A 25710-nucleotide genomic window follows, 5' to 3' on the forward strand; every position below is an offset into this window, starting at 1 on the left:
TTTAGAATTCAACAATAAAAAAGAACCCAAACTGTGACAGAAGAACCTCCACTATGTGTACATGTCAGGGATTAATCTAGCCCAGTCAAGCACTTCTGAGAGACCTATCAGACATGTTTCTATACGGAGCTCTGAAACCATGTGGTTTGTGACAGTGGTGAAGAATTGTAATGGATGAAAAAAGGCCCTTAACATAGTCACAATTTATTTTTTATACTCCATTCATGATTATCAAACCGATATCCACAGAGCATTCATGAGGGAAAGGAACAGAAATGAACCTATCACAAACACAAAAGAAATAAGGCCTAGATTCAATCCGATCAAGCGTTAAGCGGTGACAGCAGACACCCACATAGCGGATGTTGTGGCCCTCAGAGGTGGAACTGCATAGGAACCTTCAAATCGCTAAGCAGCTGCTCTTGCAACCATTGTCACAAAGCCACAACCGCTCCACTCGCGTTAGATGTTCAGAAGGAGAAAGTGTAGGTTATATAGGAATAATGACGCTCAACTTGAAAAATCATTAAACTAAATAATGAGGGTTTCTATCATCAAAATCAAGGTGTAGATTACATCACACATTCCACTGTTCCATATTGTAAACAAGGCGGCATGAGATTTCTTTTAATGCGACTCTGTGTAGTCAATTGCAATGTTGGCTTTATCTATTATGCAGGGAGCCACTTGTGGATTTGACAGCTGTAACACAGCTCCACCTCATAGACCGTCAAAACAAACGCTATGCGGATGTTCGCTAAAGCAGGTCTGATTGAATCAGGCACCAACTCACACGGTAGAGGAATACATCAACATTGTAAAAAGACGTTCAGACATACAAGACACAGTATTGAAAGCCTTATACATTAACATAAATTCTGCATTTCCTTCAACCCCCAAAAATGTGAACTAAAATACATGATCCTGAAACATTAAATTTAATTGAGCAGATTAAAGAAAGAGAGATTACATTACATTTCAGAAAGTCAATATCAGAGATATGGAAATGTGTTAATGGTGTATTAAGGCAAAATGAACTATCTTCCCTTTACATTTAAGACAGCAATTAAGTAGCAAGATAGTGTACACAGACACTCACATTGATTTCATTACTGCTTAAGAGTAGTCACTGTATTTGAAAAAATATATATCTTCAAGCCGCAGATAATCAAAGTGAACTGTATGAAATCCCAAGTGATGACGACAGGTACATCCAGAGAGGTTCAGTTAATGTGGTCCAGTTTGTGTAAATGCATCTACTGTAAACAAACACATCCAGTAGCCCAATGTTGTAATGGAACATTCACTGATTCAAAGTGAAAATAAACTGCCCCATCCTGCTGAGGTGAAATCTAGTAAACTGCTACAGCAACATTAAGAAATACAATGTTACCACAGCATTTTCCTACAGAGCAGTTTCAACAGCAAGAGTGAAGAAGTTCACACAAGTCAGAAAATAGGTTTCTGAAATCTCCTCTTTGAACTATGATTAATCTCTGATCTATGGGATGGACAATCTTATATCTGAGGCTCTAAACCAGGTTGAAATCCAAAGACACCAAACGCTTCAAAGAATTGCATTTCATCACTGCATGGGAGCAATCCTGTTTCTTGCTGGGCTGATAGAATACATCACACAGGCACAAGCTTTGTAATATAAAAATGGCTTTTGGAAGTACTGTTAAATGCTCCGGCATTCCACCCAGTCTCACAAATGTATTGAACTATTGATCAAGGTAATAAAATATTCATTAATATTGTATGAACTTTATTACTATCATTAAAGGTCAGAGAATACTGGCTCAAACAATGAGAATAATTTATCCAGAAGGATAAGAAGGTAACAGAATGCCATAACAATCCAAAAATATTATTTTGGAGTTTGATTGCAGTTCTTATTCAGATTAGTGTTCTTTCAGTAATGATGTAGTGGTTTAAACAGAAACATGGGAGTATACTGTATGACTAAGATGGCATTTTACTATATCATACAAATGTCAAGATTCATAAACATTTTCTTCAGCATAGAGGGGGCAGTTGTTTCCAATCCCATGACTCATATTTGATGAAGCAGAATGGCTCAATTACTGCAAACAGGAACTACAGACTGAATGTGAAATGTTGGTCAGAGGCGAATGTATAGGAGATTTGACTGGCATGTCTGATTAATGACATGTACTGTATCATCAACTTTAACAAATAGAGAAATTATCAACTCAAACAGTTCACTTCCTGTTCATAGAGGTCTGAGATATTTCCACATAACATTGCATATCTTCCAGCGTCCCCTAATCTTAATCCAGTGATTACAACCCTCTCTATAGAAATCAAGATCTTATATCACTATTTTACATTTATACATTCAGTGAAACAACAAACCGCATATTGTACTGGGTACTTAAATATAGCATGGATAGAAGACTGGGTATGAAGAGCATTTATTTTCATCTGTCCTTATGATTGTACCATCAAACTATGTCTTTCTGTGTAGTCATGGCAATAGACCAAACGTTAAAAGCATTGGGCAGGAGAGTTCATGTACATTAACATTATGGGTAGAAAAAGGAATTTGGCTTAAATTGCCAGCCATTACAACAACACTCATCCTAAAAAATGATCCATTTGATCACGAGTCGCTGGTCTTGGCCCACTTCATATAAGAGAACCTCTCTCCTCTCTTCCATCAACACTTGGAGGAATAAAGTGAATGTGTGATTCATATGTGATTAAAGTCCTTAACACTCCAGACCCAGGCTCGGCTGGTCAGTCTTTTGGTCCATTGATAAAATAACACCCTGTGGCAGGGTGCAGGCCAGTCACTATGAAGGGGCCTGGGTACGGTCATAGTCCAGGATCAGACCTTTGATGTGAGACAGTTTCTGATGCAGATACTCGCATCGCTTCTTCTCTTCCCGGTAACCAGGGAACTTCTGCAAAGACAAGGCAGAGAGCTGGCATTATAGTGACATTGACAAAGTAGAGGGGCGTGTAGCGTGTGGGAAAAGATTGTCCTCAGAGGTGTAAGGAATTAAGTAAAAATACTTTAAAGTACTACTTCAGTAGTTTTTTGGGGGGTATCTGTACTTTACTATTCATATTTTGGACTACTTTTACTTCAATACATTCCTAAAGAAAGTAATGTACTGTACCTTTTACTCTATACATTTTCCCTGACACCCAAAAGTACTCATTACATTTTTAATGCTTAGCAGGACAGGAAAATGGTCCAATTGCCACACTTATCAAGAGAACATCCCTGGTTCTCCCTACTGCCTCTGATCTGGCAGACTCACTAAACATGGTTCGTTTGTAAATGATGTCTGAGTTTTGGAGTATGCCCCTGGCTATCCGTAAAATAAAATAAGAGGAAGATAATAGTGCCATCTGGTTTGCTTAATATAAGGAATTTGAAATGATTTATACATTTACATTCGATACTTCAGTATATTTTAGCAATTATATTTAGATTTGAATACTTAAGCATATTTAAAACCAAATACTTTTAGCCTTTAACTCAAGTAGTATTTTATTGGGTGATTTACAATTTTACTTGAGTCATTTTCTATTAAGGTATCTTTAGTTTCACTCAAGTATGACAGTTGGATACTTTTTCCTACACTGTTGATCCTAATAACAACATTAATATCACTGGTATGAGTCAAAGTTCTTTGTGATAACCATACAGGCTATAATAGATAAGACAGGCTATAAAATAATTCAATAATATTCCCTGCTCATGCATTACTTACTTTCTTATATTTTCTGTATTTCTGCAGTATTTCGTCCTCCATGAGCTGTAACGGAAGAAAAATACAAGACATTTAGTAAGCCCTTGAAAGTTCATCAAGCCAGGTCTTTAAATGTTTAAACAGAAACAGTGTTTTGTTTTGTGTATGGAAGTGACGTCAGTTCCTTGCTCATACCTTGTATTCCTGTGTACCGGGGGAGAGAGTGTTGATCTTTGAGCCCAGCTGAACAAACATCTCTGTGATAGTACCGATCCGGTGATGCAGGGCCCTGTACTCATCATACTCCGCACAGAAATCCTCCTTGTACTGTTGCCGTTGCTCTGAGGCTGTGATGATGTTGTACATTCTGGAAAGAGAGACTTGTGAGCTGTCATTTCAACAACCACAGGCCCATGGCATCCATCCACTATGGTCTAGTCTAGTCTGGCCAGCTGTGACAGGCAACGTGGAATGGCCACATCAGGAGGTAGAAATAGACAGGTTAGCTATCAACATCATGAAAACGATGCGCACACTTCAATGGGGCAAAAGGCTGTGTATTGTTGTTATTCTGGATGGCCAGATACAGTAGTTAGCAACAATGGCAAAAAGCTACCATGTGGGGAAGCGTAGGTGGCTTGTTTCAGGTCAATGTATCTTGTTATTGATACCATGTCTTGTTTTGAGGTGTTTTGACTGATATCATGTCTATGCTAATATGGCAAAAATTCGCTAGCTAGCTAACCAACAACTGTAATGATGTATTTTCATTTCATTTAATTTCACCTTTATTTAACCAGGTAGGACAGTTGAGAACAAGTTCTCATTTACAACTGCGACCTGGCCAAGATAAAGCAAAGCAGTGCGACACAAACAACACAGAGTTGCACATGGGATAAACAAACGTACAGTCAATAACACAATAAAAAAAACTCTATATACAGTGTGTGCAAATGTAGTAAGATTAGGGAGGTAAGGCAATAAATAGGCCATAGTGGCAAAATAATTACAATTTAGCAATTAAATATTGGAGTGAAAGATGTGCAGAAGATGAATGTGCAAGTAGAGATCCAAGGGTGCAAAGGAGCAAATAACAACATGGGGATGAGGTAGTTGGGTGGGCTATTTACAGATGGGCTATGTACAGGTGCCATGATCCGTAAGCTGCTCTGACAGCTGATGCTTAAAGTTAGTGAGGGAGATATGAGTCTCCAGCTTCAGTGATTCTTGAAATTCGTTCCAGTCATAGACAGCAGAGAACTGGGAGGAAAGGCGGCCAAAGAGGTGCTGGCTTTGGGGATGACCAGTGAAATATACCTGCTGGAGCACGTGCTACGGGTGGGTGCTGCTATGGTGACCAGTGAGCTGAGATAATGCGGGGCTTTACCTAGCAAAGACTTATAGATGACCTGGAGCCAGTGGGTTTGGCGACGAATATGAAGCGAGGGCCAGCCAACGAGAGCATACAGGTCGCAGTGGTGGGTAGTATATGGGGCTTTGGTGACAAAATGGATGGCACTGTGATAGACTACATCCAATTTGCTGAGTAGAGTGTTGGAGGCTATTTTGTAAATGACATCACCGAAGTCAAGGATCGGTAGGATAGTCAGTTTTACGAGGGTATGTTTGGCAGCATGAGTGAAGGATGCTTTGTTGCGAAATAGGAAGCTGATTCTAGATTTAATTTTGGAGATGCTTAATGTGAGTCTGGAAGGAGAGTTTACAGTCTAACCAGACACCTAGGTATTTGTAGTTGTCCACATATTCTAAGTCAGAACCGTCCAGAGTAGTGATGCTAGACGGGCAGGCAGGTACAGGAAGCAATCGGTTGAAGAGCATGCATTTAGTTTTGCTTGCATTTAAGAGCAGTTGGAGGCCACGGAAGGAGTGTTGTATGGCATTGACGCTTGTCTGGAGGTTTGTTAACACAGTGTCCAAAGAAGGGCCAGAAATACACAGAATGTAGACAGTATTTGAGAGAAAACAAGTGCTCATTGTGCACATTTATTTACGTTTTCAACAAACATTGGAGATTAAATATAGTTTCCATGTAATAATCTAAACCACCCCTGTCTGTTTTATGCCACGTAGCAGGCGTAAAATAAACGCCTTAAACTAGATCCCCTAGATAATGATCTTGATTAGAATAAGAAAAAACTATCAGGGGAGGTTCAACCAAACCAGTAAATGAGTTAAGATGGAGTGTCGCCTTGTTAACGTCCAAAGTGGAAGTTGTGTCACAGGCTCTCTTTCTATTTCCCCTGAAAACCAGAACATCCAGGAATCAACCAACCCATCTATATAAACATGCATTCATCTCTCCAGCAGGTGGCACTGCAGATTAGCAGAATGAATGGCCTTTGACTCAGCTATGATTTCACAGAGATGTGTTCTCAAGATGTGGAAATGTAAGACATTAGATCATTTGTTTTCTAAGTCATTCTCTGTGAAGCTCTGTTATTATTGAACATGTGACAGACCATTTAAACGTTCACATTTTCCACTATTTATGTGAATGTTTTCAATCTGAATCCAGACCTTTTTGAACAAATCACTTTCCTTTCACAACAGAAGTGGTTAAAGTAGTCAACCCATTAAAGAAAACATTGAAGCAACAGATGGTAGTAACAGAACCCGAGACTTTAAAAGCACATACTGGCTTCACTTCTGCCATGTTTACAGTTTGAATGGGCTTCAAAAAACAGATCAACCTAGCAGCGCCACTCAGCAACCCAGGGCGATTCTGGAGGACTTATGAATGAAGCAGTGTGTTTGAACTTACATGAAATAGTCGGGCAGCTCTACCGGTGACGTACGAGTGACAGGTGTTTTAGCCCCCTCATGGTCTGGAGATAAACACAAGCAGAGAAAAAAAGGTTCATGTAATCTGCCAATGCAAACGTGAAAAAGCTCATATACTAAGGCTGATGGAGTCGTTTATCAGTGCTACTGATAAGAGACCTGCTCCAAGGCAGGCGGTGACGCCAGCAGCGCCCCAGATTGGGAGGCAGAGCAGCCTGCTGACTCGATGGACCGTGGGTCACCCAGCTGTTCCACAGTCAATCATCTACACACTAGCCAGGGAAAGGAATGGGGGGTGCTAGTGGAAAGAGAAAGGGGGATACCTAGTCAGTTGTACAACTGAATGACTTCAACTGAAATGTGTTTTCCGCTTTTAACCCAACCCCTCTGAATCAGAGAGGTGGGGGAGGGGCTGCCTTAAATCGACATCCACGTCTTCGGGGCCGAAGCTACATACACAGCACCCTTTTCCACTGGAAATGTTCTTCAGCTCACTGATTAGTGTCACTCTGTTGAAAACCTACAGCAATTCACCATGAGCCTTCTAGATAAGTCACTTAACCTATTTGGGACAGGTCCCTTTGAAGTTTCCTAACACTTTTCCATTTGAGGTAGTAGTTTTACTACTGCAATAAATATGGGTAATAAAAACAGACCTTTTGACTGTGATCTTTGCTATTTTGTACATGCAGAGAGTGTTTGACAATGTTTATGTATATATGGAAAGTGTTTATTCGTATGTATACAAATACTGGGCAGTCTATGCTGTAATCTTGTTGGCTCAAATAAACGGATTAGGTGCTTCTTCTAATGATTAAACTGCTCTGATTTCCATGTGGGCCTAGGCCAGAAGTAGTGTAAATCAGGGATTCCGTTAGGAAAATGTGGCGCCGGATATTTGACCGGCAGCGTTTTAATTTACCGGACCCATGTGCTTTGGTATACGTAACCAGCGTCCACCCACGATGCTTAGAATGACAGAAATCACCTTTAGATTATAGTCATTCATATTAACAGAACATGCAAGTCAAGGATGCAACGATGTGCGATCCTTCTTACCGAAGTCTGATGTGCACTTTGTAGATGTTAGAATAACTGTCCACATGTACTTTTCCTCGGACAACAAGACGAGTAATGAGCAGCAAAATCACTAGTCTATGTCAATCTACTATTCCCCATAGTAGAAACGTTGACCTATTTTATTGGTCAGCTTGTCTAGAAAAAAATGCCTATTCCAAACAAACTCTGGGACAGCTGTGGGACGACAGGTCCCAAATGCATACAACCAGTCGGCCTAGGCTAAATATATATATATATTTTTAAAAGCAATGATTATTTTACAACAGAGCAGAACATTTAGCTATAAATGTTGATGAATTATTATTTCTTCACATTATAAGCACGAACGTTCGCTCCATAATACAATTAGCGGGAAAATACTGTTGTCAAAATGGCACCACACATGCAAGCGGTTTCATGTGATCAAATCAAATCAAATGAACCAGCAATGCAGTTAAGAAAAATAAGAATTAAGAAAATAATTACTTAATAAATAAATTGAAAAAATAACAATAACGAGGCTATATACAGGGGGTACCGGTACCGAGTCAATGTACAGTTTAGTCTAGGTAATTGAGGTAATATGTACATGTAGGTTGGGGTAGATATTTAGAAAGAGGGGAGATCAAATATGCAACAACTAGCATGGGTTGCTAATATGAATAGGCTACTGGACAATGAAAAAAAGTTTATATAAAATAATTGCCGCCACAGATAGGGTCTGATTTTGGCTAGGCTACTTTGAAGCAAGGTAGGACATCCCTCATAATATGTTTTAAAATGTTCAGGTTTCAAACAATGAAGTATGTTTTCAAAATGCATACTGCCTCCAGCTCATTGCAAGATGGTTTGTTGTTTGAGATGCTGTACGTGTGTGATGAATAAGATACATAACAAATATACTGTACACAAGTGACAATTTAATTCCCCTAAATTATGCAAATGTACCTATAGACCGATAAGCATGACCAGTTAAATGTATTTACATTGACTGGTATTTCCATCAATGAATAGGATAAAAAGCATTATTTCGCAATAGGATTTTTTCTTCACCCGGACAATTGACCGGCGGCAATTTTATTTATTGGCTTTTAAAAAGAAATGATCAGCTACTACCGGCTATCGGAAACTCTGCTGTAAATATACCCTTGGATATGATTACCGTATCATTATCAACATGTTTGTTTCTGCTATCATTCTAGTCAACAAGGTCTCAAAATGATATGATTTAGTTGAAAGTTACATTGGGAATGAGAGGGAGCTTTTCTTACCATTGAAATGCTCCTGGTTCTGCTTCAGGTCGGGACTGTTCTCTATCCAGTCTTGTTTTAAGTGCTCCCGTTCCTTGTCTTTGTGCTTCTTGGACTTCTTCTTTTTGTGCTGGCCGTTGGCTAGCTGCTGGTCAGTGCAGATGGAGGGCTCAGTTTGTGGGGCCTTGGGGCTTGGTACTGCTGGGACCGGCTCTGTCCTCTCCAGCTTCGGAATACTGGAGGAACCATCCAGTTTGTGCCGTGTGTAGAGACCATTAGGGCTTCCCTGGATGTGATTGTTGGTTCTCTCAAACTCTGTTTTGGTCTGTACATTGGGGTTGCCTGGACCAGATGAGCTACGGGCTCCAATGGGACCAAGGTGTCCATTGGAAAGGGACTGCAGGGGTAAACTGTGGTCTAATAGTCTTTGCATCTTGGGGGTCTGACAATCAGATAGCTCAGAGGGAAATGGGCGTTTCTATGTGAAGGGGTAGAGAAGAGGTTTTACCTGTAAGACTTTCTGGGGAAGACTAACCATTAAAACATCCTAACTGGCTCCGGAAAACGGCAGTGACCGAACTGCCTCCAGCACTCCCATAAATAAAAAGCAGATGCTGCCACACCAAGAAACGTTCCTCTCATTTCTTCTGTACTCAATCTTATTCTGCAGTAGGCCCATGTCTTGTCAAAAGGCATAACAGTGATCCACTAATCAAACAGAAATAATTTAAGCCTTGAAATTAATCTCTGCATTCTCTTTCATTTCTAATGAATTTCAAGAAAATAAACAGTGAGGAAGGGCAGGATGTAGAAATTATTTTAGAGTTAGGAAGGTGGGTATTTACCACAGAGGGAGTTTTGACCGGGCTGAGTTGTGACGGAGAATCCCCAGGGGTTTTGTGGAATGAATGGTTTGACTGGAAACTCTTCAACTGGCTACTGCTGCTCAGTGGCTGCAGTTTCCTGCAACATTAGAAGGGGAAGACATTTTTACTTTGCTATTCCGTTTATATTAGGGAAGATAATTGAAGCTTTAAACTTGACTTTGGACAGACGTATTAGTTTGTAAATAATGCTTCAAACTCCAACTGCAATTGTATGTCTCCAGTGAAGTGAAAGAGGTGGGGCCATGTTCACAGATGAAAACATAACACAACTAAACAGAAAGAACCATTTGGTTACTGTAACTTCAGGATCAAGATACATAAATTACAAGCAAAGTATGCCTTAGATGTGGCTGTTTATATTAATATTTGCAAAAGAACAAATAGAACCACGCTGTCAGACAGACATTACACTCCAAAATATTTTACAACACACCAGTTTTCTACACTTGACCTCAGAGTGAAACTGACAAGTTTGTCAGCATGTTTCAAAGTGTTAGGCTATCTGTAGATTACATCTGTAACAGACAGGCACTAAGGCGGAGCAGTGTCCAGTCATCTCAGTGAGGAGAACAATGGTGCCAGATGCAGGCTATGTTAGGCTAAACACTCCTCTCTCCACTGGCAATCTGCTTCCTCCAGCTCCTTCCTCACAGAAATCTCACTGGAATCAGAGTTCCATCATACCTCCCACAGCAGCCACATTACCTTTTTAACTAGATGATCAATGGAATCTGCTGGAAGCACCACTGGCTTTCAGGACATTCCAGACATGAAATCCTCTGACAGACTAGGCTACCAGCCTGGTTGGATTCTGATACTAATCACATCCAAATGAAGTTTCTCTCTGAGATAAACTATAGGAAAAGGCTCTTCATTATGATTCAAGAACGGTCATATAGTTGTGAGGCAAGTCAACAGCACCCGTATCCTGTACATTCAAAACTCTCTTTCTAACATCTGAGTCAGTATTGTAAACAGAAGGGCAACAGTTGCACAATAAGTGTAACGGATGTGAAATGGCTAGCTAGTTAGCGGGTACGCGCTAGTAGCGTTTCAATCAGTTACGTCACTTGCTCTGAAACCTATTAGTAGTGTTGCCCCTTGCTCTGCAAGGGCCGCGGCCTTTGTGGAGCGATGGGTAACGATGCTTCGTGGGTGTCAGTTGTTGATGTGTGCAGAGGGTCCCTGGTTCGCGCCCGGGTCGGGGCGAGGGGACGTACTAAAGTTATACTGTTACATAAGCAGGCAGGACGTGGACATCCATCCAAAATGATGTCCACTCTCTCATTCTGAAAAGCTCAGCCAGGCTGCTGTCCTCTACATTAATGCTATTTGGCAACACCATGCAGAGAATTTTTCTCCCCCCCATTAAGACATTTATCTGTGCAGAGAAATAGTCATTTAGAGTCTCTCCTTTCAACATGATCACAGCAGCCTGCCACAGTAATCCAGTGGGCCTGCAGTCTTAGTGCCAGCACGTTGTCAAAAAGCATCAGAGCCCCCCCGCTACTGAGGAGAGGTAATCATCCAAGTACTGAAGCTTACAATGTTACATTAAAATAAACTACAGACAAGGGGGGCTCTCCACCACGACCCCAACATCATGTTGATATAGAGGGAAATATTTAAATATTCACTGGTGAGAATGAGAAGGAGAGTATGATGGTAGAGAAGATGGGTGAGTAGAAGTACAAGCCACACCCACCTAGCCAGGAGCCTATGGATGAGCTGCTTCTCTTCCTCTAGGTAACCGGGCCAATCCTTCTGGACATGACTGTAGAACTCATCCTTCAGTGTAAAGCTGTGGTCTTTGGGATTCAGTTTAGCAACCTGCAAATCAATGACAAACACATTTTAACCGTCTGTCTCTAAAGCATTAGTTGCAGTTTTGACCCTGGTTAAAAAAAGGATCAACTGGCAGGCTGTCAAAGTTCAATAATACATTGTTCACTATTAACAAGTAATTCATAGTAAACACAGCACTTACACCAGCAGTTAGAGCCACAAATAGAATGGCTCTGTGACAAAGAGAGCGAGAAAGTGAGAGCGAGAGCAAGAAAGCGCGCGAGAGAGAGCGAGGCTACTTTGCAGTGTCTACATTTGGAACCCCTAGAGGGGTTTAGAATGGCTTATAAATGCACCTGAATCCCAGGGGCACTTTTAAAGTTGATGTGATGTTTTACATGTGTTTCATTTACCTAAATAGATTAGGTTTATTAATTTCAAATGTATGACAATTGGACTACAATATGCAAAATTTGTGTGTTATTTTTATTTTTTTTATTTTTTATTATTATTTTATTTAGGGGTGGATCAGCTTAATATTGCGGAAAGAATGTTGCTTCCAATGTAATTGTCTGCATCATTTCCAATCCCCCATATTTTTTGGGGTAAATATATATATCCATACACGTATGCATACATATATACATATATACATACACATACCTATATAGACATACATACTTTTTTAAAGAATATACCTTTATTATTATTCCCCGCAAACCCTACCACCGATCCCCCAATTGGAGTAAACTGATAAACATTTCTGTTTTTACCTTCAATTTAAACATCTTATACACATTTTACAGACACAGTCTACTTTATAATAGTTCTCTCTTGTTTGTTCTTAGTCCTTCCTCTATTTCTGTTCTCCATCCAGTTTTGTGTGTTATTGAATTTGATCTCCACTCAGTGAAACCAGCGCCTACCATGCACCTGCAGCCTAGTGCCACAGTACAGTTTTAGTGTCGTGTCGTGTTTTAGAGGTCTCACATCGTCCAGTACTGCTCCCAGGTCAGCCTTGTCCTTAGGACTGGCCCTCTCCCTCTCCAGCCACAGCAGCAGCTCAGGCTTCCTGTAGAACTTCAAGGCCAAGACGTGGATGATACGGTCTCTTAGGGGCCTGAGGGCCACTGGGCTGGGGGCCCCGCTCCTCTTGTTGCTGGGGGAGTGCTTGTTGCTGCTGCTGTCCATGCTTGAGGACAGGCCCTGCTTCCTCTGGATTTTCACACATTTACCTGACAGAGACAAGTAGATACACAGAGAGGTGCCATTTGATGAGAACAATGTTAGTGACATACAAACAATATTATAGACATAAAAGCTACCTTCTTACACATCTAAGCTACTGTTACCAAGTAAAGAGTAGTGGTTTTGTGCTCTTGTCAGTCAGTGAAAGTTTCAGCAATTACCACAATTATCACTTGGATGATCTAAAGTGCTCATAGAAAGCCAAGCAGTACACTGGAAATGTGACAAGCGGGATGGGAAGATTATGCTTGTTCTAACTGCCTCTGAACAGGATTCAAAATAGACGGACACTTCTCTGAGCCCAGCAACTCAACATCAGGCCAATCCTCAGGCCAGTTATGCAAAAAAGGCTGTGTATAATGTGTGAGACATGGGCCAGAAGCAAAACCTGATGTGCTTTGTCTTGACAGATGTCTGTCATAAATACAGTATGCAAACACTGCACACAGGAATAGCACCTTGCATCCCTAGCAGGAAATAGCGTCTGAACAAACATGTTTAGCCAGAACTCAAACTGCCTCATGTACACATACAAACTTAAGTGTTGGTGCGCAGCTCCAGGCTTGGAGTTCAGTGAAAGAGTTGCCAGTGAAGTTAACCGGCTCCTGTGCAAGCAGAGGAGCATGGAAACTTAAGCACCTCACTGCTCACTCATACACAAAGGCCTTTTCTTCCTGTTGCAGCACTAATTCTCCTGGCTCCAAGCCAGCAGGACGTGGCGGTGCTTATAGATATATCTCCCAACCCTGATCTCATTAAAAAAGTTGAAGCTCTGCTTTGAAGGTTACTATAGGACGAAAACCACAGCCTCTTCATGGAAGCAGAGTGGTTCTGGTATAACTGGTATCTACTATATTAAGTAAAGCTGGAACCCAGCTGCACTGTACACTACGTGAACGAGTTGATTCACTCTATGACACATGGACCTAGATGATTTACATACTCTGTAAAATAATGTCTGGCTCCATGCACTCCATTTGACATTTCTAAAAGTCCACAGTTGTTGCACAACTGGAATGTAATAATGTTAAAGCTAGAATCTGCAGTTGCTACATCCATTTTTGGACTTCTAAATTAATAATATGTACCCATTGATTCTTGAAGAATATAACTTATAAATGACTTATGAGCTTAGTTAAACTGTTTAACCCCATCAGAACTCATAATAAAAACTTGTTTCACTCCAGTGTTTGAAAACAATGTACAGCTGAAGTCAGAAGTTTACATACACTTAGATTGGAGTCATTAAAACTCGTTTATCAACCACTCCACAAATTTCTTGTTTACAAACTATAGTTTTGGCAAGTCGGTTAGAACATCTACTTTGTGCATGACACAAGTCATTTTTCCAACAATTGTTTACAGACAGATTACTTCACTTACAATTCACTGTATCACAATTCCAGTGGGTCAGAAGTTTACATACACTAAGTTGACTGTGCCTTTAAACAGCTTGGAAAATTCCAGAAAATCATGTCATGGCTTTAGAAGCTTCTGATAGGCTAATTGACATAATTTGAGTAAATTGGAGGTGTACCTGTGGATGTATTTCAAGGCCTACCTTCAAACTCAGTGCCTCTTTGCTTGACATCATGGGACAATCAAAAGAAATCAGCCAAGACCTCAGAAAAAAAATTGTAGACCTCCACAAGTCTGCTTCATCCTTGGGAGCAATTTCAAAATGCCTGAAGGTACCACGCTCATCTGTACAAACAATAGTACGCAAGTATAAACACCATGGGACCACGCAGCCGTCATACTGCTCAGGAAGGAGACGCGTTCTGTCTCCTAGAGATGATCGTACCTTGGTGCGAAAAGTGCAAATCAATCTCAGAACAACAGCAAAGGACCTTGTGAAGATGCTGGAGGAAACGGGTACAAAAGTATCTATAGCCACAGTAAAACGAGTCCTATAATCGACATAACCTGAAAGGCAGCTCAGCAAGGAAGAAGCCACTGCTCCAAAAGCGCCATAAAAAAGCCACACTACGGTTTGCAATTGCACATGGGGACAAAGATCGTACTTTTTGGAAAAATGTCCTCTGGTCTGATGAAACAAAAATATAACTTTTTGGCCATAATCACCATCATTATGTTTGGAGGAAAAAGGGGGAGGCTTGCAAGCCAAAGAACACCATCCCAACCGTGAAGCACGGGGGTAACAGCAACATGTTGTGGGGGTGCTTTGCTGCAGGAGGGACTGGTGCACTTCACAAAATAGATGGCATCATGAGGGAGGAAAATTACTTGGATATATTGAAGCAACATATCAAGACATCAGTCAGGAAGTTAAAGCTTGGACGCAAATGGGTCTTCCAAATGGACAATGATCCCAAGCATACTTCCAAAGTTGTGGCAAAATGGCTTAAGGACAACAAAGTCAAGGTATTGGAGTGGCCATCACAAAGCCCTGACCTCAATCCTGTAGAAAATTTGTGGGCAGAACTGAAAAAACATGTGCGAGCAAGGAGGCCTACAAACCTGACTCCGTTACACCAGCTCTGTCATGAGGAATAGGACAAAATTCACCCAACTTATTGTGTGAAGCTTGTGGAAGGCTACCCGAAACGATTGACCCAAGTTAAACAATTTAAAGGCAATGATGCCAAATACTAATTGAGTGTATGTAAACTTCTGACCCACTGGGTATGTGATGAAAGAAATAAAAGCTGAAATAAATCATTCTCTCTACTATAATTCTGACATTTCACATTCTTAAAATAAAGTGGTGATCCTAACTGACCTAAGACAGGGAATTTTTACTAGGATTAAATGTCAGGAATTGTGAAAAACTGAGTTTAAATGTACTTGGCTAAGGTGTATGTAAACTTACCACTTCAACTATAAATGTAAACACACTGTATAGCTTCAAAGCATGGTTAAAATGATCATGTTGACATCATAGATGGCCAGTCCTTGCATCCATAGCTGTCTGAGAGTGGTTTCATTTCTCAAGGCCAATCACTCAGTATTTTACCAAAACAGAGGTGGGGGAAATGCTTTGTTATTGTTTCAGCTAAGGATTCTAGCTTTAAAACCATATTGGTTAATTAATAAGTCTTCAAAATGTCTATTCTTCAAGGCGCCTATATGACAGTTACATAAAACTTCCTGACATTTTCATAATGTGAGGAATGAGGATATCATCAACATATACTATGCACCCCAGTAAGATTAAAGGGTATAATTTTAATCAACTCTGGGCCTGAGGGTAAATCTCTGCTTTAGCCAAATACAATGCAGTTTCCAGAGCTTGTCGTAACAGCTACTGTGGTTCAAGACACACACAATTCACAGTCCAATATCTTCCTGTAGTGTAGTGAAATAGCCTGTATTGCCACATTTTAAACATGCAGCGACTAGACGCGAACAACAATAAATTCAATATGCTTGTCATGTAGTTGGTTATGGGAAGGTTTGCAAAGCGCCAGTCTGTCTACTGTATAGCTTTTACACGAAACCAGCAGAGCACTGAACATGCGTGACTAAAACATACTTAACTTATTAGAAATATGATAAGGGTTGGTTCCTTTGTTGCTGAAAAATATTTGTGAAAAATGCTCAAATTTTTTTTTAAGCAGTAACTAGATACAGTAGTTGTAAGGTTCTGTATATATTTTCTTAGTCAACCTTGCCCTGTCTTTCATTTTTGTTTATTGATTTCACCTGTGTTAGATACTCACCTGGTCTCATCAGCTCCTTATTTAGTTCAGTTCCTTCTGTTTGTGCCTTTGTGAGGTATTGTTCGTTTTGACTCGACAAAGCCTTTTCCTAGCTCGTTTGTGAGAACCAGTTATAGCCTTCAGTCCTAGTTTTGTTTCACCTGCCTGTTTGCCTACCTGTGTATGACCATTGCCTGCCTGTGACCACGATTCCTGCCTTCTGCGAAGGTGCAATTAACACCTGCCGCGCTCTGCGCGTGAATCTACACTTTTTTCTCCCTGAGTATTCATTAAAGTAGTCGCATGTTTGGACCCAACCATGATGATAATTTTGATACCAAAACAGAGGCATTCACCCAAAATGTACGGTTACACCAACGACTATATAATGGCTCAGCTTGATATTGTATGGGTGTTCCTCATCCCATGTGTCATCAATGTGTAGTGTATCACGACCATGAGTAATGTACGTCAGACTGGCATCAACACCAGCAGAGAAGTGATGATGATTGAGTGAGCCTATAACAGGCTGAGGAGAAGTCCTCCATGGTTCCAGGTTGGGAGTTTATCCAGGACGGTGAGGTTAAGTCCTACTCTAGCAATAAGTGCCATGGGATCTTCAGTGATCACAGAGTTAGGATCTTGGCTTATCATCTTAACTGAAAGAGGGCACACAGTGTGTGGTATTCCTCACTCCTATAGACCAGAGGGAGGAGCGCTATAGCATGTTCTACTGCTACCTGGTGTTCTCAGGCCGTCTCCTAACAAGATGACATGATTCTAACCAGACCCAACACTAACTGGACTAACCAGACCCAACACTACCTGGTGTTCTCGGGCCGTCTCCTAACAAGATGACATGATTCTAACCAGACCCAACACTAACTGGACTAACCAGACCCAACACTACCTGGTGTTCTCAGGCCGTCTCCTAACAAGATGACATGATTCTAACCAGACCCAACGCTAACTGGACTAACCAGACCCAACACTACCTGGTGTTCTTAGGCCGTCTCCTAACAAGATGACATTATTCTAACCAGACCCAACACTACCTGGTGTTCTCAGGCCGTCTCCTAACAAGATGACATTATTCTAACCAGACCCAACACTAACTGGACTAACCAGACCCAACACTACCTGGACTAACCAGACCCAACACTACCTGGACTAACCAGACCCAACACTACCTGGACTAACCAGACCCAACACTACCTTGATTAACCAGACCCAACACTACCTGGACTAACCAGACCCAACACTACCTGGACTAACCAGACCCAACACTAACTGGACTAACTAGACCCAACACTAACTGGACTAACCACCACAACACTACCTGGACTAACCAGACCCAACACTACCTGGACTAACCAGACCCAACACTACCTGGACTAACCAGACCCAACACTACCTGGACTAACCAGACCCAACACTACCTGGACTAACCAGGCCCAACACTACCTGGACTAACCAGGCCCAACACTACCTGGACTAACCAGGCCCAACACTACCTGGACTAACCAGACCCAACACTACCTGGACTAACCAGACCCAACACTAACTGGACTAACCAGACCCAACACTAACTGAACTAACCAGACCCAACACTACCTGGACTAACTAGACCCAACACTAACTGGACTAACCAGACCCAACACTAACTGGACTAACCAGACCCAACACTAACTGAACTAACCAGACTAACTGGACTAACCAGACCCAACACTAACTGGACTAACCAGACCCAACACTAACTGGACTAACCAGACCCAACACTACCTGGACTAACCAGACCCAACACTACCTGGACTAACCAGACCCAACACTACCTGAACTAACCAGGCCTAACCCTTCTTAACCTCAATACTAGCCGACAGGTGGTGGGAGATTCACTATACTTCTATCACCACTGAATATGTTAAACTAAAACACATTCCCTTTATAAGACAGTTTTGTACAGTTACAGTAATGGTCAGAGATGACCTTAAAATGCCTTTTACAGAATTTGTTCAATCTTTTCACTGGGAAAGTATTTGAGCCATACATTAAAACTAAATGATAGCCATTTTCCTGCAAACCATCATTTGTATGTAGAAACATGAGGAGATAGCCATAGAATTACTGTACCACAAAAATACTGCTGGTTGCCACAGGAAGTTTGTGTGCACAGTAGCGCATATGACATATAGTTTATGACCCTTTAATTTCAGTTCCCTTTGAATGGGTGCCTTACTGTCCTGTCCATGCTGTGGGAAAGTGAGTCCAGTTGTGTGCCTTAAACCTTATGAAACCAATGTCAATGTTCCCAGGCTGAGGTTGCAAGTGGACGTCCTCCTTTTCACTTGACTAACATCTACCTTTAACAGGATTGTGCAACAGCCCTCAAGAAGCCTATTTCAACAGCATGGCATGTCATGTGTTCTGCCACCTCTGGTCTCTTGGCACTCCCACCCCTACGGGAAGGCAGCTCAGCCCAGTCCAGTCCAAGTTCTTCTCTGTCTTGGCACCCCAATGGTAGAGCCAGCTTCAGGACAGCAGAGTCCCTGGTCCCACAGCCCCCCACATGCTGTATAAAGTTATCTACAGCACTGCTATGCTGGGCTCTCGAGTGGCGCAGCAGTCTAAAGCACTGCATCTCAGTGCTAGAGGCGTCACTACAGACCTTGGTTCAATACCGGGCTGTATCACAACCAGCCGTGATTGGGAGTCCCATAGGGCGGCGCACAATTGGCCTAGCGTCGTCCGGGTTAAGGGAGGGTTTGGCCGGGGTAGGCCCTCATTGTAAAATAAGAATTTGTTCTTAACTGGCTTGCCTAGATAAATAAAGGTAAAATAAAAAAATATGCTCCCACAATAATTTCTTTACATAGTGGCACAAACAGGTTTTGATTCTGATCTTCGTCAGTTCTTAAAACTACTTATGGTAAATTATGGCCTTTTCTTCAGAGAATCTGCAAACAATAATTCAGTATTTCAGCTGATGAAAACTAATTGAATCGCAGCTACTGTAATTAAACTCTTAAGCAGAACTTCATCCACTCAGCATGAGACTTGTTAGTGCATACTTCTGGCAAACTCAATCACATGAATGGAGCTGGCAGGCAGGTTGGCAGCGTGCCTGAGCAATCTGGTCAAAATGAAGGGAGAAGAAGAAGAAAGAGGCCTCCCCTGTCGCTTGAATAATTGCAACCCAGTACTTTGATCAACTATGCAATAACTTCCAAACCATATGGCAATTATCAGCAGGACAAGATGGTAAAAGGCGATGGATTAGAAGCTTTCAGAGAACATTAAAACTCCTCCATTATTTTGCCCTTGATCCCCAAAGGTAAAGGGCTCGGTGTGACGCTGGTTTGGACATAGCTCAGCCAGCAGAGGAAAAAGCAGCCTGTGACTGTAGACTTACCACGTGTGGAGCCTGGCTTGATCTCGATGGCCGACCTGCTCATGATGTCCTTCTCCACCTGAGACATGCGCTCCCGGGTCATCTGGTACGAGTCATCAGTGGCACACACAGTGATCTTGTCCTGAATACTGCCCTGGCCTTCCAGGTGCTCCCTGCCCTCCCTGAGGCAAGTATAAGATCAGGCTCACATAGCAGCAAATGATCTCACACTACTTCCAAATCAATTCAGCATTTCTTGAAAATGTGTTTTGTGTGATTCTGTCTACATATGACATGTGTCTCACTCCCATGACTGGTTCTGTGACTTCTGTCCTCATGCTTGTTCCTCACATCCTATGCTAAGGCATTAAGCTGTAGAACAAGTGAAGTATTGTAAAGCCACAAGACTTTGAGCTGCAGGGCAAACAGAGCGTCACAACTCTACCCCTCAAACTAACCCTACACGGTTCCAAACACTGTGATGTCACTGTCCTCAGACATGTGTAAGTCAAAGGTCTAGAGACAACCAACCTCAACTGTCAAACTTTAGCAACACAGTATGCTAAATAGGTGCTTACAGTAACTCAAAAGACAAAAAAGAGCTCAACAAAAATTACTTAATTAAATCAAAAGGACAGAGTTTATGAGTAGTTCTAAAATAAGACTGAACTGTATTATACATGCAATGGTAAGAAACATTGTCTGAGGATAAGCTGTAATTTGAAGCGGTCACATTGTGACAAGGGTTACTTATGTTGACAATAGGAGAGAGAGTGTAAGAGAGAGCAGTGTCTCAGAAGTCCTGTGGTCACAATCTGACTGAACTGGCTGTGGTTGACTGTGAAAACAGTGGTGTGTGCTTACCTTGTGACATACTGGTGTGTGCAGTCGAAGCTTGCCTGAGGTTTGTCCTTGCTATCACTGGACAGGTAGAAGGAGAAGACTCGTAGTGCGTCCGGGGCATCTGGGGACGGGGCGGGGATCTTGATGTACTGTTGTCAGGGGACACAGAGAGATCGTTAGATCACTGAGGGGACCATGTGTAAAAGTATAAATGTTTATCATTTTTAGCATATTCAGCTGTGCCATCGGTCTGCATATTCTAAACATGCTAAATGAAATGCCTTGCATTTGTGTCGTACAATCTGATAAGTTTTGGTAACTAACGTATACAGGACTGTAAAGAATGAACCGGATATTAGTCATCAATTAGGTTACACATTTCATTGGATAGCAAAACGTGCTAAATAGGAACACTGAGGTTATTGACATTGCATATGATTCTCAGGGTGGCAGCCAGGCAGCCTCTGGCTTAATGTGATATCAAATGAAGCCACATCTGAAGCATTTTAAAGTCAACTAGGCATATCATATCACTTTTCCAATCTAATTCCAAACATCAACACACATCTTGAAAGCCGTGCCGTATTTCTGCTCTCCGAAGGTACACTATATATACAAAAGTATGTGGACACCCGTTCAAATAAGTGGATTTGACTATTTAAGCTACACCCGTTGCTGACAGGTGTATAAAATTGAGCACACTGCCATGCAATCTCCATAGACAAACATTGGCAGTAGAATGGCCTTACTGAAGAGCTCAGTGACTTTCAATGTGGCACCGTCATAGAATCCCCCCGTTCCAACAAGTTAGTTCGTCAAGTTTCTCCCTGCTAAAGCTTCCCCGGAACGGTTAAGCCGCGAAGTGGTAGGCCACACAAGAGCTCACAGAACGGGACCGCCGACTTCTGAGGCGCATACTGCTGAGTTCCAAACTGCCTCTGGAAGCAATGTCATTACATTAACTATTCCTCAGGAGCTTAATTAAATGGGTCTCCATGGCTGAGCAGCTGCACACAAGTCTAAGGTCACCATGTGCAATGCGAAGTGTTGGCTGGATTGGTGTAAAGCTCACCGCCATTGGACTCTGGAGCAGTGGAAATGCGTTCTCTGGAGTGATGAATCACGCTTCACAATATGGCAGTCCGAAGGTCAAATCTGGGTTTGGCAGATACCAGGAGATGCAGAGTGCCAACTATAAAGTTTGGTGGAGGAGAAATAATGGTCTGGGGATGTTTTTCATGGTTCGGGCTAGGCCCCTTAGTTCCAGTGAAGGGAAATCTTAACGCTACAACATACAATGACATTCTAGATGATTCTGTGCTTCCAACTTTGGGGAAGGCCCTTTCCTGTTCAGCATGACAATGCCCCGGTGCACAAAGCGAGGTTCATGCAGACATGGTTTGTTGAGATCGGAGTGGAAGAACCTAACCTCAACCCCATTGAACACCTTCGGGATGAATTGAAACGCCGACTACGAGCCAGGCCTAATCGCCCAACATCAGTCCCTGACCTCACTAATGCTCTTGTGGCTGAATAGAAGCAAGTCCCCGCAGCAATGTTCCAACATCTAGTGGAAAGCCTTTGACGAGCAGGTGTCCATATACATGTAGTGTATTATCAATTACAGTGTTCCTCTGTAGTTGCTAACTGAATGCTGTGTCCTTGCAGAGCAATTCAGTTCATCAATTTTCAATCGCTGTTCCTAGCCCAATCCTGGTATAGAGAAGTGTAGACTGTAGTTTCTACAAAAAAAAATTAACAGATTCTTTCTATTCATACAGTACATCTATACTATTAAATGGTAAGTCTTAAACAAGTCTTTAAAAAACACTTTCCCTTCTTCTGTCTAAAAATGATTGTGTGCTTGGTACATCCATATAAAACCATCTTCTCTCCAAACTAACATTCTCTGCTATCCTCAAACAACCCAAGATAAATATGTAAGCACAGTGCACAAAAAACCCAATTATAGCTGTATAAATACAGTCTTAAACAGGCCAAATGTAAAAGGTGTCCATCTGTAGAGCACCATGTTAATCATCATCTACCTATACCAGTATTACTGTATTCTGCATGTTAGACTCTGTGACACACTTGTATCAACCTTGCAACATTGCTGCTTTGATGTTATTGCTTTGGAACAACACTGTTATTTAATGAGTACATTTTATCTGACCAGGGGGGGGATTGGAGTAAATGTAATCTAGAAGTTTATTTGCTAGTGGACCAAAGTAGATTTTTGTCACACCCTGACCGTAGAGATCCTTTTTATGTCTCTATTTTGGTTTGGTCAGGGCGTGAGTTGGGGTGGGCATTCTATGTTTTTGTTCTATGTTTTCTATTTCTATGTGTTTGGCCAGGTGTGGTTCTCAATCAGAGGCAGCTGTCTATCATTGTCTCTGATTGAGAACCATACTTAGTTAGCCTTTTCCCACCTGTGTTTGGTGGGTAGTTGTTTTCTGTTTTGTGTCTGCTACAGACAGAACTGTTTCGCTTTCGTTCTCCTGTTTGTTGTTTTTGTTCGATGTGTTTTTTTTTGTATTAAATCATGAACACTTTAAACGCTGCACCTTGGTCCACTCTTCCTTCAGCCCACGAGAATCGTTACAATTTTAATGTATTGATATGAGAGCGGGCTTGACCCTCCTCTGTTTTCAAGCCATAAAACTGACCTAAATAAGCAGCTGGCTAAGACAATAACCCAGGCCACATGGGAAATACTAGGTCATAAAATTACGACCTCTTGTCAGCCATTGGACCGGGGAGGCTGATATCCTGGCATTACCAATAGGAACTCATGACCCTCTACCTGGATAATAGTGGCCAGTGTCATATACAGTACTGTCCAGGGCTCCCCTGGCGACCAACAGAGCTATGGGGCAACCATCAGTTACATTAAATGGCCTAAAAATCTACTTTCACTAAATGGCCAATTGAACAAAGAATGTTATTAACCAAGAGGTATTGTAATGTACTTAAAAACATTGGGCACTGACTGTCCATTTATTCAAGTTGAAATGGACAGTTTTGATGATGCTGAGCGTGTGCCCTAGGGTCTCTTCTCACTACGAGAGATTGCCTAGAGGTTGAGAAAATACCCTCGGCTAGACCTTTAACTGTAATACACCACATCCGGAGGTTGCGGTTGAATTGTCTTCTAAATACACCACCTCCGGAGCTTGCGGGTGAGCCTTGCTCAACCACTCCTCCGAGCATTGCAGAATTGTCTTCTAGAGTCAAATGCTTCTACAGTAAAATTCTTAATAGCAGAGCAATGTTTTTTAAACAGCTGAAATGTATCGGCATTTTCCTTATATTTGAGACTCGTTTACTCTGAAATTGACACCGTAGCTTTAAGGGAATCTCAGAACACTGTCATTTATTTCAAAGCAAAAGCTAGTAAGAATGCAAGTAGCCGAATTTCTCAACTCCAAGATGTACAAGTACAATAAAGTTGAGTGGTGACGAGTGTGGGTGTACTGCACCTCCGACACTTGTACAAATTTCCATTATTGAATGATTTCCTTGTACCCATGTTTGTCTTGTGTAAATGCAAGCTTTTCTTTGGGTGCTAAAATCCATAGTTTTTGATAGAAATGGCATTTTATGTGAGCAATCTAGGTATGGTTCAGATAGCTGAATGCTAACGTCAGCCAATGTTAACTAACGAAGCTAACTAGCTAGCTAGTAATATGCAGGGGTGAAAGTAAGGCGGTCTGGTATGGCATCCTGGCAAAATACACCGTACAGGTAAAATGAGCCTATCTCAATAATTAAAACAAAATGTAAAGAAAACTGTAGGCTATTACACCACTATTTATCATTACTGCATGTCAGAGGCATGACAATTTTGCGAATGGACTTAAAAACGAGCGTTATAGCCTACGCTCCAAAATGTGATGTGGTGCGAAGAGAACATTTAAATCAGAACACGATTGACATTTTGCCAAGGCAGAGATAAGTGACCTAGACGGGCACCGACAGCAGTGACTGCATAAATTGTGGCGTAATGACAATCGTCAAATGTCATAAATCTTTTAGGGTGTTTTGTGTAACAGATGTCTCTTTCCATTCACGACTGTTTGGAAGCTGGAAATATGTTGCGAGTGGATGAACGTGCACGGGTAACCTAGTAAAGGAGCCATTTGAAGTGACTGTTTGACATAAGCAGAGGAAATTTGAGGACAAGATCAAATTAAATTACATTTTATTTATCACATGCTCTTAAACAACAGGTGTAGACTAACAGTGAAATGCTTACTTACGGCCCTTCCCAACAATGCAGGAAAAAAAGAGGAATAGAAAAGTAAAACACGTAATAATAAAAGTGATAATAAATACACAGTGAGTAACGATAACTTGGCTATGTACACAGGGTACCAGTACTGAGTCTATGTGCAGGGATACCAGGTAATTGAGGTAGATGTGTACATATAAATAGGAATAAAGTGACTAGGCAACACGATTGATAGTAAACAGTAGCAGCAGTGTATGTTAGGAGTCAAACAAAGTTTGTGCAAAATGGGTTAATGCAGATTGTCCGGGTAGCTATTTGGTATTAACTATTTAATTAACTTATTGCTTGGGGGTAGAAGCTGTTCAGGGTCCTGTTGGTTCCAGACTTTGTGCATCAGTACCGCTTGCAGTGCAGTAGCAGAGAGAACAGTCTATGACTTGGGAGGCTTGAGTCTTTGACAATTTTTAGGTCCTTCCTCTGACACCGCCTGAAAGGGGCAGAGAGATGGGCCACAGAATGATTACTTCTTTTGACCCAGCAGGATTACTGACTGACTGACAATGTGCAAAGCCATACAGTACTCAGAATTCAGAAATTGTTGCCAAATCATCTGAAAGTAAGTCACTTTCACTTCCTTAATGGTGTCAGACTAGTGTGACACGGCTAACAACACAAAGGACCAAAAAATAACGTAATATTTTCATTTTATTAGGTGCCATAAGACAAACAGAGGACAGTCAGTGGCCTTGAAACAGTATCTTTAGTTATATTTGGGAAGTGATTGATTCCAGGCTGGCTGGCAGAAAGCACAGTGCCTGGGG

The 25710-nt window shown here is 41.6% G+C and overlaps 1 protein-coding gene across 2 annotated transcripts in view; it reads right to left on the reverse strand.

Annotated features, from left to right (window-relative positions):
• Nucleotides 1–188: 188 nt before the first annotated feature.
• The window catches only part of LOC129862431 (RNA polymerase II elongation factor ELL2-like), a 39364-nt gene continuing 13842 nt past the window's right edge, over nucleotides 189–25710 (reverse strand). The window contains exons 3-12 of one of the 2 annotated variants that reach the window (XM_055934116.1): nucleotides 20674–20801; nucleotides 19831–19991; nucleotides 12502–12746; nucleotides 11432–11556; nucleotides 9685–9802; nucleotides 8861–9317; nucleotides 6511–6574; nucleotides 3924–4095; nucleotides 3750–3794; nucleotides 189–2930 (exon numbers count right to left, since the gene is read on the reverse strand). In XM_055934116.1, coding sequence (XP_055790091.1) covers nucleotides 2820–2930; nucleotides 3750–3794; nucleotides 3924–4095; nucleotides 6511–6574; nucleotides 8861–9317; nucleotides 9685–9802; nucleotides 11432–11556; nucleotides 12502–12746; nucleotides 19831–19991; nucleotides 20674–20801 — 1626 coding nt within the window. In that variant the 3' untranslated portion in view covers nucleotides 189–2819. The remainder of the gene's footprint in view (nucleotides 2931–3749; nucleotides 3795–3923; nucleotides 4096–6510; nucleotides 6575–8860; nucleotides 9318–9684; nucleotides 9803–11431; nucleotides 11557–12501; nucleotides 12747–19830; nucleotides 19992–20673; nucleotides 20802–25710) is intronic. The other variant, XM_055934117.1, reaches the window with a different exon arrangement.

Source organism: Salvelinus fontinalis, chromosome 9 (assembly GCF_029448725.1).
Source record: "Salvelinus fontinalis isolate EN_2023a chromosome 9, ASM2944872v1, whole genome shotgun sequence".
NCBI lineage: Eukaryota > Metazoa > Chordata > Actinopteri > Salmoniformes > Salmonidae > Salvelinus > Salvelinus fontinalis.